Raw genomic sequence first — 17,500 nt, forward strand, 5'->3', positions numbered from 1 at the left:
GTCTGTGAGGGTCCGGGTTCAAATCCCTGTCTCGCCCTTTCACCTAAATTTGACTGGAAGATCAAACCGAATGTGTCTTGTCATTCGGATGAAACGATAAACCGAGGTCCTGTGTGCAGCATTTACTTAGGGCACTGGAAAAGAACCCATGGTAACGATAGTGTTGTCCTCTGCCAGATTCTGTAGAAATCCACTCTGATGGCAGTAGAGTTGAGTTTAACGACCTATCGGCTTCACGCCCTTAAGGTCAAGCCACTCTGGTGGGTACACAAATAAATATATATGCATGCACTGGAAGCCTGACTCTGGGCACGTGGAGTTAAGCGGCTGGTCAGGTATCTGCCTAGCAGATGTGATGTAGCGTATGTGGATTTGTCCGAACGCAGTGTAGTCTCCTTCAGTAGGCGTCAAAGCGTGCGGACTTATCCACATATGCTACACCACATCTTTTTTTTTTTTTTTTTTTAAAGAAGAAAAAGAAAAAAAAAAGATTCCTGACCTACGCATGAACCCACCACGTGTGCCAAGTCTTGAGAGTCTACGAGAGAAAGAATGAGAAACAGAGACAAAGAAACAACAATATCAACAACAGAGTAGCTGGGTCGGAGATCCTGTTGAAAATAAACTGATGGTAAAAAGTTAAAGATCCCATAACTTGTTTTACGGCCATCGGGGCGGTGAATTCACATTATATCCACTGTGTCTAGGGCTCAGCAGAGGAAGGTTGGGTCCAATCCTCTCCTTCCAGTTCACACGTGTGTGGCAGAAGGAAAATGGGAGCAAGATCCTTTCCCAAGGACATCAACACCATGCTGAAACGAGGCCTCGAACCCTGATTTACTGGTGAACATGGATCAGAAGTCCATCCAAAGAGCTTGGTAGGTGTAGGCGCTTTGTAGGCGCATAGGTGTAGGCGCTTTGGTCTTACGCCTAGCCGATTCTGCATCAGGAGCCTCTTTCACATATACTAGCCGCCCCCCCCCCTTTACCCCCCACTCCCGCCCTCCCCCTCGTCCCCCCAAAAAAGAAAGAAAAAAACTCCCTTCGTGGTGTGTCGGATAGTGACAAGCTGACGGTGCCTAGTCTGCCTGCAGGATTCTCCAGAGGACAGATAAGAGCACACAGGGGCACGTGTGCCCATGCCCACCATACAGGCAGGCAGGCAGGCAGTCTGGCAGTATCAGGGGGAGCTAATTGGGGCTGACCCCAATTACGCTCGGACCGGCGTGTGCGTGCCGCAGTGGCCGCTATGTTGATACGAGGGGAATTCCTCCTCCGTTGATTGGAATTGGAAAGGATGGAAAGGATACCTCGTCTGTCTTTGGTTCTGCCTCTCGTGTTGCTGCTAGATGGCTGGCTGCCCCCTCCGGCATTCTGGCTTCCAGCATCAGCAGGCTCTTTCAGCACCAACTCTGCTTGCCTCCCTTTGTTCTAGCACTCACATATGTTGTTTCTTTGTTTGTTTTGTTTTAATGGTAATTTTATTAACAATGGCACTCAAAATAAAGAGAGACAACAGACATAGAAGACCAGTCTGAGTGTTCATGTGTGATACTGAAGAGGGAATGGGGGAGAGTGTGCATTACTCTTCCATTTTGGGGGGATGGAGGTTTTTGAATGAATGTGAGAGAACACTTACATATATTACTGAGAAACTCTTCCTACTATTTGAAAAATTCTACCCTTTTTAAAATGTATACCCGGTTGTTTAAGTACACACAGTACCAAAGAATAATTGCAGAGCATTAATTATTATGTCTGGCAAATATGTCTGGTTCCTCAAGTACACACAATGCTAAATAATTACTATCAACTGCAGAGCATATATATTTGTCTAAAATGTTCACAAATCATCATGCTTGGTTCTGCACCCTGAAATGTTTGTACTGCCTTCACGCGCCATGCTGCTGTCTGTTGTTGTCACCAAATAAAAGTAAAATCGTAGTGACATAATGATGCCAGTCTACAACTGCTCTCTAACATGCGCAGCATATATTTGTTAATCAGAAATGATAAGTACAGTCCTATCTGAATGTTTAAACCCTAGTTCTATCATGGTAACCCAACTGAATATGTACGCTTAAAAAAGTGTCAGCAAGTCAGCGTTGGGTTTTAAAAAAAAAAGTGTCAGCAAGTCAGCGTTGGGTTAAAGCGGTTTTAAATAAAAGGCAGAGATTTCCAGCGGGTGGGTTGCAGCAGGATAAAATGCTACAGGGTTTTAATGAAACGGTAATTGATGTGAAAACGTCACAGTACAAAATACAGCGAATTCGACAGGTAGAAATTATACAATGTAGTATGAATTGTAAACAAAAGAAAAGTAAGAACAATGGAGCTGACAAATATTTAGATGAAAATGGATCGTAAGTTAAAAAAAACCCAAACAAATCGGGCTTTGTTTAAATGCCGCCCTTTCCCTCTTTTTTTCACGTCCGATTCGTTCTTCTGTGTTGCTCCTAACCAGGTGTGTTCCCTCGTGGACATGCCAGGGGTGTCTTTTGGTATGAATAGTATCCGCTAGAAATTTCTTCTTTTCCATCGTTAGATGTGTCTGGCTTTTTTTTTTTTTTTTCATTCTCCTTTATGTCGTCTCTTCCTTTCTTATTTCCCCCTCGTTGCTCCACCCCTCTGTTATTATTTTATTGTTTAGGAAGCCTTGAATAATTCTTGATACTTCTTCTGGATGCTAATTGGACACTGTATGTTGTATTCGTTTTTTTTTTTTAATTTATTTTTTAGGCCTGGGTCGTGTGATGTGCCCGTTCGCAATTTTTATTATATTTTTGTTATTATATATTTTGTGTATTATTTATGATTATACTTATGTTCAGGATTAGTTTTTTTCCCTTTATATATATATATATATATATTTTTTTTTTTTAATTTTTTTTTTAATGAAATGGTGGAAAATTGACGAAATAGTCAGCGACAGAGGCATGTTTTATGTTTATGTGCGTGAATGTGACAGTTCTTGCGTCTAATTTTCTTTTCTAGTTCTTTTTTTTTTTCCAGATGCACTAAACTGTCGACGCCTACAGACAGACAGACAGATTTGACACTGTTACGGCTCGTAGCGTTCGTTGTGCGTGTGTTTGTGTGACGGACACCACATCCAATGTGCGTGTGTTCGTGTGACAGACACCATATCAAATGTGCGTGTGTTCGTGTGACGGACACCATATCAAATGTGCGTGTGTTCGTGTGACGGACACCATATCAAATGTGCGTGTGTTCGTGTGACGGACACCACATCAAATGTGCGTGTGTTCGTGTGACGGACACCACATCAAATGTGCGTGTGTTCGTGTGACGGACACCACATCAAATGTGCGTGTGTTCGTGTGACGGACACCACATCAAATGTGCGTGTGTTCGTGTGACGGACACCACATCAAATGTGCGTGTGTTCGTGTGACAGACACCATATCCAAACACATGGATTCTGGAAAAAGAAATTGCAGCATTTAGGCAGAAGATGGTGTGGCGGTGAGGGAGGAGTGGGGGGATGGGGGGCGGGGTGGGGTGCGGGGGTGGGGGTGGGTGCCGGACTGCTTCACAAACTAATAACAATGGCCGGTCCTTTCGTTCAAAAAATGATTATGAACGCTTGATACTTTTCATGCGTTCGGTTTCCCGGGTGAGCACCCTCCGTGCACGCACGAGGAGTATGAAGGTGCTTCAATGAAATGATAACTACATCTTGGAATAAGGGGGCGCCACGGCCGAATCGGTTTGGCGTTGGACTTCTGATTAAGCGGCCATCAGGGATCAGCGATGGAGGCCCAGTCTCGGCATGGTGTTGGCACTTTAAAGGCACTTTACTCCGACTTTCTTCAGTTCACCTAGGCGTGAAATTGGTATCGGACTTCGATTAGGGGAAGGTCATAGGAGAGGATTTTGGCCCCGGCATTTCTATGCCGAGCCCTAGGCATAGTGGTCATGAAATCACTGCATCAACGACTGTGAAATGGTCAATGAAACTTTTAACTTTTAACACCCTGAACTTTATGTAGGAATATGATATTGATTTGTGTTTTCTTTTTACCTTTCTTGGCGGTATCTTGTTTGTTTTTGTTTTTCCTTTCAGCTGAGATTTAATTCATATTGTTCATGGTGTTGTTTATAATAACTGCCGCTGTGTTGTGTGATCACTGTGTGCACGTGCTGCTTACCGAGCACACCCCATAAGCTGCGGACCTGTTCCTAGCTCTTTGTGCTGTCTGTAATGTCTTTGCTTGCTTTTGAGAATAGAATCATGTTTGATTAACCCATTCAACCGTAGGGAGTACACAGCCTCGGCAGGTTCCTGAGCCACAATGAAAATGGAAAACAAACGACGAAAATATGCTGAAATTGACTGTTTTTTTTCCCCTCCAGATTGAACCATGGCGACCTGGCTGAAAACACTGTACAAGTTGGCTCCCATTGCTTGCAGTTTAACATAAGTAGAAAAAGTTTTAGTGGAGCAAATTTTGATGGCAGGGCCACAGGGCTGAATGAGTTAACTCAACGCCCTGAACGTGGTGTTGTTGTTTTAGCCTGGAGCGGGCCAACAGCGAGCTGCTGCGGGAGGTGGAGAAGAAGGAGGAGGAGTACGCCATGCTGCAGGAAGAGGTGCACAAGCTGAACAGCAAGCTGGACAAGGTCCGCCAGGAACATGCCGCGGAGATGGGTATGTTGGTGGTGGTGTTGGTGTTGTTGACATTGCTGTTGGTATTAGTGGTGTTGTGCTTCGTGTTGTTGTTGGTGGTGTTGCTGTCGTTGTTTTTGACGTTGTTGTTGTTGTTGGTGTTGGTGTTGTTGTCGTTGTTGTTGTTGGTGGTGTTGTTGTCGTTGTTGTTGTTGGTGTTGTTGTCGTTGTTGTTGTTGGTGGTGTTGTTGTCGTTGTAGTTGTTAGTGTTGTTGTCGTTGTAGTTGTTAGTGTTGTTGTCGTTGTTGCTGGTGGTGGTGTTGCTGTCGTTGTTGTTGTCGTTGTTGTTGTTGGTAGTGTTGCTGTCGTTGTTGTTGGTGGTGGTGGTGTTGCTGTCGTTGTTGTTGACGTTGTTGTTGTTGGTGGTGTTGTTGTCGTTGGTGTTGGTGTTGTTGTCGTTGTTGTTGTTGGTGGTGTTGCTGTCGTTGGTGTTGTTGTCGTTGTTGTTGGTGGTGGTGTTGCTGTCGTTGTTGTTGACGTTGTTGTTGGTGTTGGTGTTGTTGTCGTTGTTGTTGGTGGTGGCGTTCCTGTCGTTGGTGTTGTTGTCGTTGTTGTTGGTGTTAGTGTTGTTGTCGTTGTTGTTGGTGGTGGTGTTGCTGTCGTTGTTGTTGACGTTGTTGTTGTTGGTGGTGGTGTTGTCGTTGTTGTTGGTGTTGTTGTCGTTGTTGGTGGTGTTGGTGTTGCTGTCGTTGTTGTGGACGTTGTTGTTGTTAGTGGTGGTGTTGTTGTTTGTGTTGTTGTTGTTGCTGGTGGTGGTGGTAGTTGCGGTTTTGGAATTGTTGTGTTGTTGTTGCTGTTGTTGTTGTTGTTGTTGACGTTGTTTTTGTTGCTGCTGCTGTTGTTGTTGCTGAACATTGCGGAGATGGGTGTGTGGTTGCTGTTGTTGCTGCTGGTGGGTTTTTTGTTGTTGTTGCGTGCGTGTGCATGCGCGCTTGCGTGCTCGTTTGCGTGCGTGTCTTCGTGTGTGTGTATTCATGTATACGTCTGTGTGAGTGTGTGCGTTTTCTTATGATTATATTATTCCGACGTAGTTCTTTTTATTTCTCTTGATAGTATACTGCTTCTGCTACTCCTACTACTACTACTACTTATGATGATGGTGGTGGGTTTTTTTTCGTGGTTTCATGATGATGATGGTGATTTTTTTTTTTTAAGGGTTTCAGCCCTGATGTAATTATCTGGCCGATCATGTATGCTCGGGAAGGGCTGAGCCAGATCTCTTGGACTAATTCTTTTAGTACTTTATAAATTCAAATTTACATATAAAAAGTACAGAACGGATGTAATATACAATGTACAAGTACAGTACTAAAATTGTTTTAGCTTGCATCTGATTAAAACAACAACAACAACAACAAAAACAATGCCTAACCTTAAACACTCAGTATTAATTCACAGTCCCTTTGACCGTAGAATGCTCTTTTTAGCTTTGCATCTTGAACGATCTGTAAGGGGTAGGAAAATCCATTGCTTTTTCTAGCTTTGTCCTTTATGATAGTGGTGTGACATTCAGTCTTTTAGGACTATGACCGTGAGAACGGCGAAGGGTGGTAACTGCTGCCCCACTATCTCAGCGAGAATTTGATTGGGAGTGTGTCTTGCCCAAGTTACATCCCCACTCTTTCGGTCAAGAGGGCTTTAGGATTCATATTCATTCGACGTTGGGATGGTCACCAAAGGCCAAGTAGCACACACACGAAAAAGATAAAGCTCTAAATGAATTCCGATTGCAGTGGAGAGACCATTGGTCGTACAGCTCTCACTTAACTGTTGGCCCAACTGCAAACTAATGTCAGATCAGTTCAGTTCAGATACTCAAGGAGGCGTCACTGCGTTCGGAGAAATACACATACGCTACATCACATCTGCTAGGTAGATGCCTGACTAGCAGCGTAACTTAACACGTTTAGTCGGGCCTTGAGGCAAAGCTCCAAAAAGAAAAAAAGAAAAAAAAGAAAGAAAAAAAAACCTCCTGATTTTTTTTTTTTAACTCTCTCCATACGAACGGCGAAAGAGACGGCGTTAACAGCGTTTCACCCCAATTACCACCATCAAGATATTGCAAGCGGAAGGCTCTTGTAATGAAGAGGTGAATGTTGACAAAGAATACCACAATTTATTCTGACGACGGAAGCTAAAGGTTGGGTCATTGAGACACCCACTGGACATCCGAGGGGTCTGTGTAGAGGAGAAGAGAGGACTGGCCGTCCTGAGTGAGTTAAAGATAGACAAACGAAAAGATAGATAGAGTGATTGAATCAATCAACAGATATATCGATAGATAGATATATGAGTGAATCTATCAATAGATAGATAGATAGATATAGATAAATACATAAATAAACGGTAAATGAAACAGAAATAGAAATTAAAAGAAAAAAAAAGATATTGAAAAACATGAAAGTGCACACACTCGAGAAGGAAAGAAAATAACGATGTCAGTCTCTCAAAACACGCCGAGTGTTGAGCCTGATGATATGATGGTGGTGGTGGTGCTGGTGGTGTGTATGTGTGTGTTTGTGTCTATATATATATATATATATATGTATGTATATACCTACAGCACGTTTCCGGCGGGAGCTGGAGGCGGGGACGGTGCAGGGGCCGGTGCAGCTGGAGGTGGGGGAGCTGGAGAGCACGGTGCGGGAGCTGGAGGAGAAGATCGCTCTCATGGAGAACGCCGGGGACCAGCTGGCCCAGTCCATGGAGACCGCTGCCGTGAGTGTCGCTCTGTGTGTGGGGTGGGCTGTGTGTGTGTGTGTGTGTGTGTGTGGGTGTGTGTGTGTGTGTGTGTGTGTGTGTGAGGGGGTTGGCGTTCTGTGTGTGTGTGTGTGTGTGTGTGTGTGTGTGAATGTGTGTCTGTGTCTGTGTGTCTTTGTCTTTGTGTATGTGGGGGTGAGGGGTGTTATGGGTGCGCATGTGCTTGTGTGAGTGTGTAGAGGCATATTTTATGCCGTGTGTGTGTGTGTGTGTGTGTGTGTGTGTGCGCGCGCGTGTGTGTGTGTGCGTGCGTGTGTGTGCGTGTGTGTGTGTGTTTAAAGATGGGATCGGGATGGGGTAAAGGTAAAGGAAGAGGGTGTGGGAGAAGAAGTCCAGAAAGCTTGAGAATCAGTTTTATGTGAAGGAAAAGAATAAGATTCCTTCCACATACCTCCCCTCATCACCCGCCCCTCCACCACCCCCACCATCCCCCCGCCTTGTGCTTTGTGACCATCTGGCTGATACCAGTGAATTCTGATGTCCGTGAGGTATTGTGTGTGGAGCGAAGAGGCAAATGCAAAGGTGCTCTGTGTGTGTGTGTGTGTGTGTGTGTGTGTGTGTGTGTGTGTGTGTGTGTGTGTGGTATTATGGTGTATGTGTTGTGCATGTACGCGCGCGTGCGTGTGATTATGTTTTTGACATCTGAGGGAAATGTCGAACGGGAAAAAAATGGGTTTGTGTGGTGGGGATGGGGTGTGTTATGCACATGCACGTGCGTGTGTTTATGTAAACTGCATGGAGTGTATATGTACGTTTGGCCATCTGTTATAGAGGAAAGGAGCGTTGACCTGTATACTCAACGTATGTTTGTAAACGTAGGCCTTCATGTAGAGCACCAACTGTGAGGAAGACGATCTGCAGCTCTCGTGGCGAACGCTGGGGTTCAGTTGGCTCAGTAGTATAGTTTCAGTTCCTCAAGGAGGAGTCACCGCGTTCAGACAAATCCATATACGCTACACCACATCTGCTGGGCAGATGACTGACAGCAGCATAACCCAACGCGCTAGTCAGGTCGTGATTGCATGCATTATACTTGTGTTCCTATCAGAGGGGAGTTCTTTGGCAAGAGGACACAAGTTTTGTTTTGCCATGGGTTCTTTTCCAGTGCGCCAAGTGAGTGCTGTACACGGGACCTCGGTTCATCGTCTGATCCGAATGACTCGACGCTTAGTTTGATCCCCAGTCAAACTTGGGAGAAAGGGCGAGATCGGGAATGGAACCCAGACCCTCACGAACACTGTACAGGCAGACAGACATCTTCCTGTCACAAAAGTAGTAGTAGTTCTTGGCGAATGCCGCCCAGCATACCTTATGATCGTAGCCTGCAGATAACTGATTGACTATTCATGCTGTGTGCACGAAATTCTTTCTGTTCGTTCGCACGGTAGCCGGGACACAGTGCACTCGTGCAGTGCTCTCAGTAGATCGAATGAACAGTGACGATAGTGTTGCACGTCTAGCTGTACTGGCGTGACCCCAAAGCTATCGACCACAGGTCGGTTTTTATTTATTTATTTATTTTTTTTTTTATTTCCCGCGATATTCTTCTGGCTTTCTCCGCCGGGAAGAACTTTTCAACATACCATGTCTGAAATGAACATTCATTTCCCATTCCCACCTCTATCATTTGAACGAAAGCTTGATGTGAAATATATCATTGGGAGTCAGGAGAGCATTGCTGTGTAGACCACCGTTCATTGACCTGTAAAAAATGTAAACATAATATATCTCGGTGCTACCGTTCTAATGGGATGTAAACGTAATCTCCTTAGGGCTGTCAGTCTGACCAGCATTTGGCTCAGTTCTGCTTTTTTGTTTTGTTTTTTGTTTGTTTGTTTTGTTTTGTTATTTTATTTTATTTTATTATTTTATTTTATTATTTTTATTTTATTTTATTTATTTATTTTTTCTCTCAAGGCCTGACTAAGCGCGTTGGGTTACGCTGCTGGTCAGGCATCTGCTTGGCAGATGTGGTGTAGCGTACATGGATTTGTCCGAACGCAGTGAATCCTCCTTGAGCTACTGATACTGATACTGTTATACAAGCAAAGAAACTGGTGGTGGATCAAGGAGATACCTGGCTGGTATGTGTCTTCAGTCGTGGGCGTCAGGAAATGTGTGAGGAAGGAAATATCAGGACTGAAGGGGGAGGGCTTGTGTTGTGCAAAATGGGTTCTTGTACTCTTTTGTCCCCCCAACCAGAGAGAGGTGAACATTTTCAGCCTGTGGAATGTGAATATTCAGCTGGTCATAAAATCAGATAGCATTTTACAAATCGCATTTTGTTTCAAAGGCTGGGATATATACTCTTTTGTAAGATCCCATTCGTTTGTCGATCAGCGCTTGGTATCACCCGACCAGTTAGCAAAACTGATTTGGAGGATGGCCCGTGGTACTGTGCAGAACTGGGCCATGTCACATTCCGTCTCTCTCTTCACGCTCGCGTCACGTAAGCAACCTAGCACCCTTGCACTGAAGTCAAGCGTAAGCTGGTTCTCAGTACGTTATATTGTCACAGTAAGCCATGATAACAAGCGTGGTGTCCTCAGTGGCATTAACTCTCTCCATTCGAACGGCGAAAGAGACAACGTTAACAGCGTTTCACCCCAATTACCATCATCAGAATATTGCAAGCGAAGGCTCTTATACTGAAGACGTGAATGTTGACAAAGAGTACCACAATTCTGACGACGGAAGCTAAATGTTGGGTCATTGAGACACCCACTGGACATCCGAGGGGTCTGTGTAGGGGAGAAGAGAGGGCTGGCCGTACTGAGTGAGTTAAATTACTGATGGCTGTTGTGACCCATTTTCTTCGCTTTGAGTGACCTCAGCCTGAGGAGAAACCCTGTACCTAACTTGCCACAAACGCTTGTAGACAACAGTTTGTGGTCATTTTCCTCACAGAGAATTCAACTATGAATATGTGCATCCTGATTTCATTGATGTGTGCCTCTTCTCCCACCCAGTTAACAAACTGATGAGCCCTTTGTTCGTCAGTAGAATTATGCAATCAGGTCTGACCTGGTCAGTATAATTGTGTTGGAATTCTTTTGGTTTTATTACTGTCGTCTAAACATAATTCCGAATAAATCAGTTACATGCAGTTCTATGTCAGACACAAACCAGTCTAAAGATGTGTGTGTGTGTGTGTGTGTGTGTGTGTGTGTGTGTGTGTGTGTGTGTGTGTGTGTGTGTGTGTGTACATGATGTCCGTGTTTTCCCGTGTTGACAGATCGGCAAGTGGCAGAGCGTCGAGGGCGAGGAGGTGGTCAGCCAGCAGCTGGTGGACATGGTGGAGCAGATGAAGTCCATGCTGGTGACCGCCTCCACCACCCGTGAGTCCCCGACACCCGACCCCTCCTCCTCCTCCTCCACCACCACCACCACCAATGCCCATCCACCACCACCATCATCACCACCACCACCACTACCATCACTGCAACTGCCACTGCAACTGCCACTACCGCCTTCTCTCCTATCATCGCTGGCGGCGGGGGCGGCAGCGGCTACAGGTCAACCTCGTTATACTTAGTCACCAACACTGTCGACACTAGTCTTGTAGTGTCGTCGTCGTTGTCGTCGTCGTCGTTTACCTTCCTTCCCCTTCCTGTCCCTGTCCCTCCCGCTATATATATATCTCTCTCTTTTCCAGCTTGCGTATGATTCTCGTCGGTGACTGTAATAACTTGCTATTGTCTCTTTGCATGAATATGAAACGGCTTGCGCCTCGTAGCTGCTAGTGATTAGGGGTCTATTATATAGTCCAGGGGTCTGTAGCCCTATGGCTCACATGTCTATATATTTTGGGTCTATGGCCCAAAGGTCACTCGCCCAGGGTTCTGTAGCCCGAAGATCTGTGGCCCAAAGATCATTCACCCAGGGATCTCTAACTCAACGGTCTATTGCCCAAAGGTCTGTGGCCTAGGGGTATAAGACCCAAAAGCATTTGGCACAATGTCTGTGGACCAAAGGTCTTTGGCTCATGGGTCTATTCTCCAAAGATCTATGATCCAGGGGTCTATTGTCCAAAGATCTATGACCCAAGGGTCTAGAGCCTGAAAGTCTAGCTTTAACTGTATGACGGATCTTTCTGTGGCTTGCTGCACGTTACTCTCTATGTATCGTCCGTCTGGCGTCAAGAATTACGCTAAATTATGCAGGGTGCACGATTCCATCGATTCAGTCATGTTGTCTAGTTTCACAGCGATCTAGCTTCACAGCGATCTATAGTTCTGTACTGTTTACCATTCGTTGTTCGTCGCAGATTCCTTTAACTCATTGTCGCCAATATCAGTCTTTTACCGTGATTGCGGAAAAAAGTAGAGCAACAGATACAAACTGTCGGTTCATGTTTTTTGTTTTTTTCACCAGTGGAACGTAGAGCTGGTGACTTTGTTGGTGTCACCAACACTGGATTAGCGCTGTCATTTCCAAACCCACCTCTCCCTTGGACGCAGCCCCTGATTGGACAGATTCTTCGAGGAAGCCGATTAAAGTCAAAGCCTTGTGGCTGTGTCCACCGTTCTCTATTGACCAGTTTGAAAACTGAGCTGGGAGCCATGAGGTCCCTTATCCAAAACTCTCTGTATCGTTCTTAGAGACTTGCGCGTTCTTTGGTCTAGCAACATGCAGCTGAAGATCCCATCAACATCAGTTGTATATTTAAACCAGCTTTTGCAGTGCCTTTGCGATTCCACTATAGTCACTTGTTCACAGATGCATTGTTTTACGTTGTAATTGGTCACTGTTCATCACATGCACCATATACTCACCAGTAAAGCGTTAGTGTTTGCCAGTTGATTTTCTACATTCAGGTGGATTCGAGATAATGACACCCACTGTAGTTTTTTCTCCGGTTTTTACGTTCAGTTTTGTGTATCATATTTCTATCACATCTCTATGCTCACCGCTTATAACCATTGCACATCGTGACATTTTTTGTCGAATTATTTCTGTTTGTAAAAGACCAGCAGTTTCTCCTGGCTGCCAGCGAGACTAGTAATTCTGTATAAAATTATTTTTTTTATCCCCCCCTCCCCCTCGGCATATACACTCACAATGTTTTATTCGTCGCCCCCCCCCCCCCCCCCTTTTCCACAACATCAATTTAAGTATAACTTTCCAGTTACAGTTAGGGTTGATGACCATTATCCTTCCATTAGCAGGAGGAAGTATGACGGTGAAACAACTCCTCTTTTTTGTTGACAATACTAGAAAAACTAAAGGTCCCAAATCCTCTAACGGCGTCAGGGGTGTGATCTGGTATTCACTGTGTCAGTGGCTTAGCATAGGAAGGCAGGGGCCACTCCTCACCTTCCAGCAACACAGTCAGTGTTATGAAGAGAAAAATCGGGGTTAGGTGTGGGAGTTTAGTGAGTTGATAAGTGTTCCAGTAGATTTACACGGTGTGTTATATTTACAGGGCGCTTAGCTTTCTGCAAACTATTAATCAAGATGGGAACGGTAACAGAGAACTACACTCTATATTTCAAGTATAATTGGGACGGGAGGGTTCTTTTTTTAGTTGCACGCTGAACACTGTATTCAGTCCTTTTTATAGTTCGCTACCTGTTTGCCTGGCTTCCAATGTCACCCAGAAGAGAGGCTTTCTGTCTGTTTCCGAGAACTCGCATGCCTATGGCTGCGTCTGTATCATATAGCTGCATAATACATGGGGCAGAGGGGTGTCTGGCATGGGATTCAAAGCATCAGCAACCTCATGGAAGCAGCTTACGGCCTGTGCTTTGCACGTTGTTTAAAGTCCTGGCAGAATGTTGCTAGTTGCAGTTTGTTTTGTGAATTTTATGCCTGCTTCAGTGTGAGTTGGAAAGTAACGAAGATTATTGAAGCATTCAAAGGAAACTTTTACCTGCACCACCAAAGCCCCCCCACCCCCCCTCTCTCTCTCCCTCTCTCCCTCTCTCTCTCATATAGCTTTTTTCTATCATCTTTCAAACTTCCAGCACTATCATCTGTCTGTTTTTTGTTTGTTTCCTGCTTGTTTTTGTTTTCCAGACTATTGTTTCCAGCTGCTCTCTCTGCAGCATTGGTAATATTGTTCACGTTTTTCTTACCCTGTTCCCTCTCATTTTGCAGATGAAAGTGGAGAGTTTAAAATTGTTTAATTGTTTTCTCCCTCTTCATATTGGGGGAGTGGGGGGTGGGGGGGCGCGGAGAAAGGGGAGTGCTGAGGAGGGAAGGGGAGAGAAGACGGAGCGTATGTGGAGAAGATGGGGACAAGGGGGGGGGGTAGGGTTGAGAAGGGGAGGACATTGAGGGACAGGAGGGGAGGGAAGGAGAGGGGAGGAGAGGGGAGAATAGGCAAGAAAAGGGGGTGAGGGATGGGGGCGTGGTAGTAGTGAGGCTCTGGAACCTTCCAGACGTAAAAAAAAAGAAGAAAGAAACAAGACTCGAACCTTGGCACCGGCCCAAGCTGACAACACAACAGTGCCGCCGCGTCTGGCAGCGGTACAAATCTCTCAGCACGTTCTGTGGCCACTGAACAGCTTCAGGTTAGGTTAAGGGCAGGCCGTCTCCACTTCCCCATCGCTGATCAGGTGCCATGCCAAGAGTTTATCATTCCTGACATAGGTGTAGCGTGACACACGCCGAACGGTTACAAACAAACATAAAAGAAACCAGTGAAAAAAAAAACTATTTAAAAAGAAAATACGCGAACAAAACGAAAAAAAAAATTAGACCATCGTAAGTTGAAGAGGACTCCCCACCCCTTGCAGAATCTCGACCCCCCCCCCCCCCCGACCCCCCCGAACCCCACTTCCCTCCACAGACAAAAGAAATTAAAATAAAAAGAAAGAAAAACTGTGACAATAAACCTATATTGTTCTCGACTAGCATTTTCTCAGGCATCAGTACACATTTTAAGTTTCAGTACCGAGGCTAGAATAACTAACAATAATTCATGATTCGAAATTATCTACATTCGTAAACTTCGCTGACTTTTCATTATTTCACCAACAAAATGTATGATTATTTTGCAAATTGCAAATCTTTCGTTTACAAACTATGGGAACACCGAAATAAAATGTCAAACAGCTGCAACGACACTTGCTGTGAGGCGTTGGCAACTGGGTCAATTTGACTTTCTAGTGATTTTTTCTTCTTCTTCCGTCAGTTCTTTATTTTTGATAGAGACTTCGAGGTCTGTTAGGACATAATATTATTTTCAACTCTTCATCTGTGCTTGTGCTTAGCCTTGGTGTGGGCAGTTTGACCATGCCGACATGGAGGATTCAGAGCCAACTCAAAGTCATGATAACCGTTTCAAGATTGTTGCCTTTTTCCTGTCTGTTTTTTTTTTAAAGCCGGTCCTCAGGAGAGACATTGAAAGATGGCATAGTAAATCAACAACGACTGAGGTAGACAGATAAACAGACAGACAGATAGATGGATAGATAGATCGGTTGATTGATTGATTGATTGATAGATTGAGAGACAGACATACAGAGGCAATTACTCACACATGTACAGGCATTTAGAACTTTGAACTCAGAGCTCTTAAACGTTTTCATTCGAGGACAAGATTTCAGCCATGGCCTTTTCTTGCAATTAGAGAGAGTGAGACAGAGACGGACAGACAGACGGATAGAGCTGAAGAAGAATGCTTGCTTTGGCTTGGTGGGGGGAAAGGAGGGGGGTAGCTGGCAGGAAAAATCCACTCTGACGAGAAAACAAGTACACTTGCACGAGGAAATAGAAAGAGGTGGCACTGCAGTGGAGAGAGGACAGACGAGTCCGGATTCCTCACAAAAATAACTGAACATAACAAATAGTAAAGGTGGTGGTTACTCTCTCCATTACACAAGGCACACAACTTCAAGTCAGTGATGCTTACGCTACCGATTCAGCTAGCACACAGGTAAATAAAAGGTACATTGGAACAAACCCAGACACTTCCTCATAAAAGGAAGCGCCGGGCCTGTCCTTATACCAATCATTTGACATGTGCACACAGCAGCAAAGACAGAAGAAATGTGCAAACACAAATTAGCTTTTATTCAAGATTGGCATAGCCTCTTTAATCCTGAATAAGCCACACAGAACACATGGACAATACAGAACAAATACATGGTTGCCTCGGTAGTTTATCCACTGGAAATTATACAAATAATGAGGGGGCCAGGAAACGATATGATTAACAAATAGTAAAGGCTGGTAACTCTCTCCATTACACAATGCACACAACTTCAAGTCAGTGATGCTTACGCTACCGATTCAGCTAGCACACAGGTAAATAAAAGGTACATTGGAACAAACCCAGGCACTTCCTCATAACTGAACTGAACATGTTGTGACAAAGAGTATTAATGCAACACAGCAGTAGCTAAGACAGCACAAGCGTGAGTGTAAGCGTGTGGCGCGATCTCTCAGTGTTGGGTAACGCGGAGTTGATGGTCTATACCACGGGGAATAGAACGAAGATGAAGAACTAGCCAAGTCAGTAATGTTCCTATCTACTGTTTGTGACCGCAGTGATACGGAAAAAAAAAGTCCATGAAATTTGGTCTCTGTCAGTGAAACTGCGAGCTGTATCTCGAGTGTCCTCTTCCTCCCCCCCCCCTCCCCATGCCCCCTCCTCCCAACTCCGCCCCATCCTCTTCCCCTTCCCAATCGTCTGCGTATGTTCTTAACACACAAGTTAACAAGGTTGACCTGTTGTGAATAATCTCTCTTCATTCGCTAAAATTCGATATCGTGTCTCATACCCATGTTGATTTTGAGTTTGTGTGTGTGTGTGTGTGTGTGTGTGTGTGTGTGTGTGTGTGTGTGTGTGGGTGTGTGGGTGTGTGTGTGTTTGTGCGTGCATGCGTGCGTGCGTGTGTGTGTGCATCGTTTTTCTGTTTGGTTGGTTGGTTGGTTGGTCGGCGTGTGTGTGTGTGTGTGTGTGTGTGTGTGTGTGTGTGTGTGTGTGTGTGGTTTTAGGGGTATATATATATATATATATATATATTCATTTATTTGTATATATATATATATGTATATACATATATATACATACATATACATATATTATGTGTGTGTGTGTGTGTGTGTGTGTGTGTGTGTGTGTGTGTGCGCGCGCGTACTTAAGATAGAGGTTATATGCCATGATTATGCTATATTTATTTAGAAGGCTGCAGGTATGTCTGTGCGTGTGCGCGCGCGTGTGTTTGTATTTGTGTGTGTGTGTTTGTGTGTGTGTGTGTGTGTGTGTGTGTGTGTGTGTGTGTGTGTGTGTGTGTGTGCTTAAGATAAGTATGAGATATAATCATGCCTTATTTATTTGCAAGGTTGCAGGTATGTATGTGTATGCGCATGTATATACGTTTGTATGCAAGCATGTATTGAATATTGTCTTGTATTCATTATTTCTCCTGCATTTTAATTTGTGTTCTGAGCCAAAGGGATAACTCAGAACTTTGATATTTCAAGGACTGGGATTTTTTTTTTAAGTGGGTGATATCGTTCTTCCATTTTGCCTTTGTTAATCCACGACAAATACACAGTATAAACATCGAGCAAAGAAAACCCCACATCACACACACACACACACACACACACACACACACACACACACACACACACACACACACACACACACACACACACACACACACACACACATGCACGCATACATCGCCACCCCACCCCTTTCCCCAGCCAAGCTCCAAAACAAAATTCTATTGAATATACTTTCTCTACTGCTATTGCTACTGCTGCTGTTACTAGACTGCTGCTTCTGCGGTCACTGTCCCATGCTATACATATCCTGCAGTTGGCTGCTAGTGTTGCTGCTAGTACTGCTTTGATTCTTTTCTGCAAAGATTGTTGTTGTTGGTATTGGATACCAGTGCTGTTTTATACAAGTTGTTCGTTGTAACCGTCCTTTCATTGTGCTAATCGAAGACGTCTTTTGGATGGTCGTTTTCATTGAACTGATTTTCTCGATATTTGTCTTGTGACTATTTCGTGGATTTAAATAAAAAAAAAGGAAGAAAGTTTTGTTTTTTTCTCTTCTCGAATTTACAAGGGCACATGAGCGCTAAT

General features: G+C 44.5%; 1 protein-coding gene across 4 annotated transcripts in view; it reads left to right on the forward strand.

Annotated features, from left to right (window-relative positions):
• LOC143292725 (uncharacterized) overlaps positions 1-17,500 on the forward strand; it is a 219,979-nt gene that overhangs the window by 192,071 nt on the left and 10,408 nt on the right. For 3 of the 4 annotated variants that reach the window (XM_076603249.1, XM_076603247.1, XM_076603248.1), the window contains exons 9-11: positions 4,539-4,672; positions 7,254-7,408; positions 10,686-10,965. In XM_076603249.1, the coding sequence (XP_076459364.1) occupies positions 4,539-4,672; positions 7,254-7,408; positions 10,686-10,965 (569 nt within the window). The remainder of the gene's footprint in view (positions 1-4,538; positions 4,673-7,253; positions 7,409-10,685; positions 10,966-17,500) is intronic. The other variant, XM_076603250.1, reaches the window with a different exon arrangement.

The sequence above is a fragment of the Babylonia areolata genome, chromosome 18 (assembly GCF_041734735.1).
Source record: "Babylonia areolata isolate BAREFJ2019XMU chromosome 18, ASM4173473v1, whole genome shotgun sequence".
Lineage (NCBI taxonomy): Eukaryota > Metazoa > Mollusca > Gastropoda > Neogastropoda > Buccinidae > Babylonia > Babylonia areolata.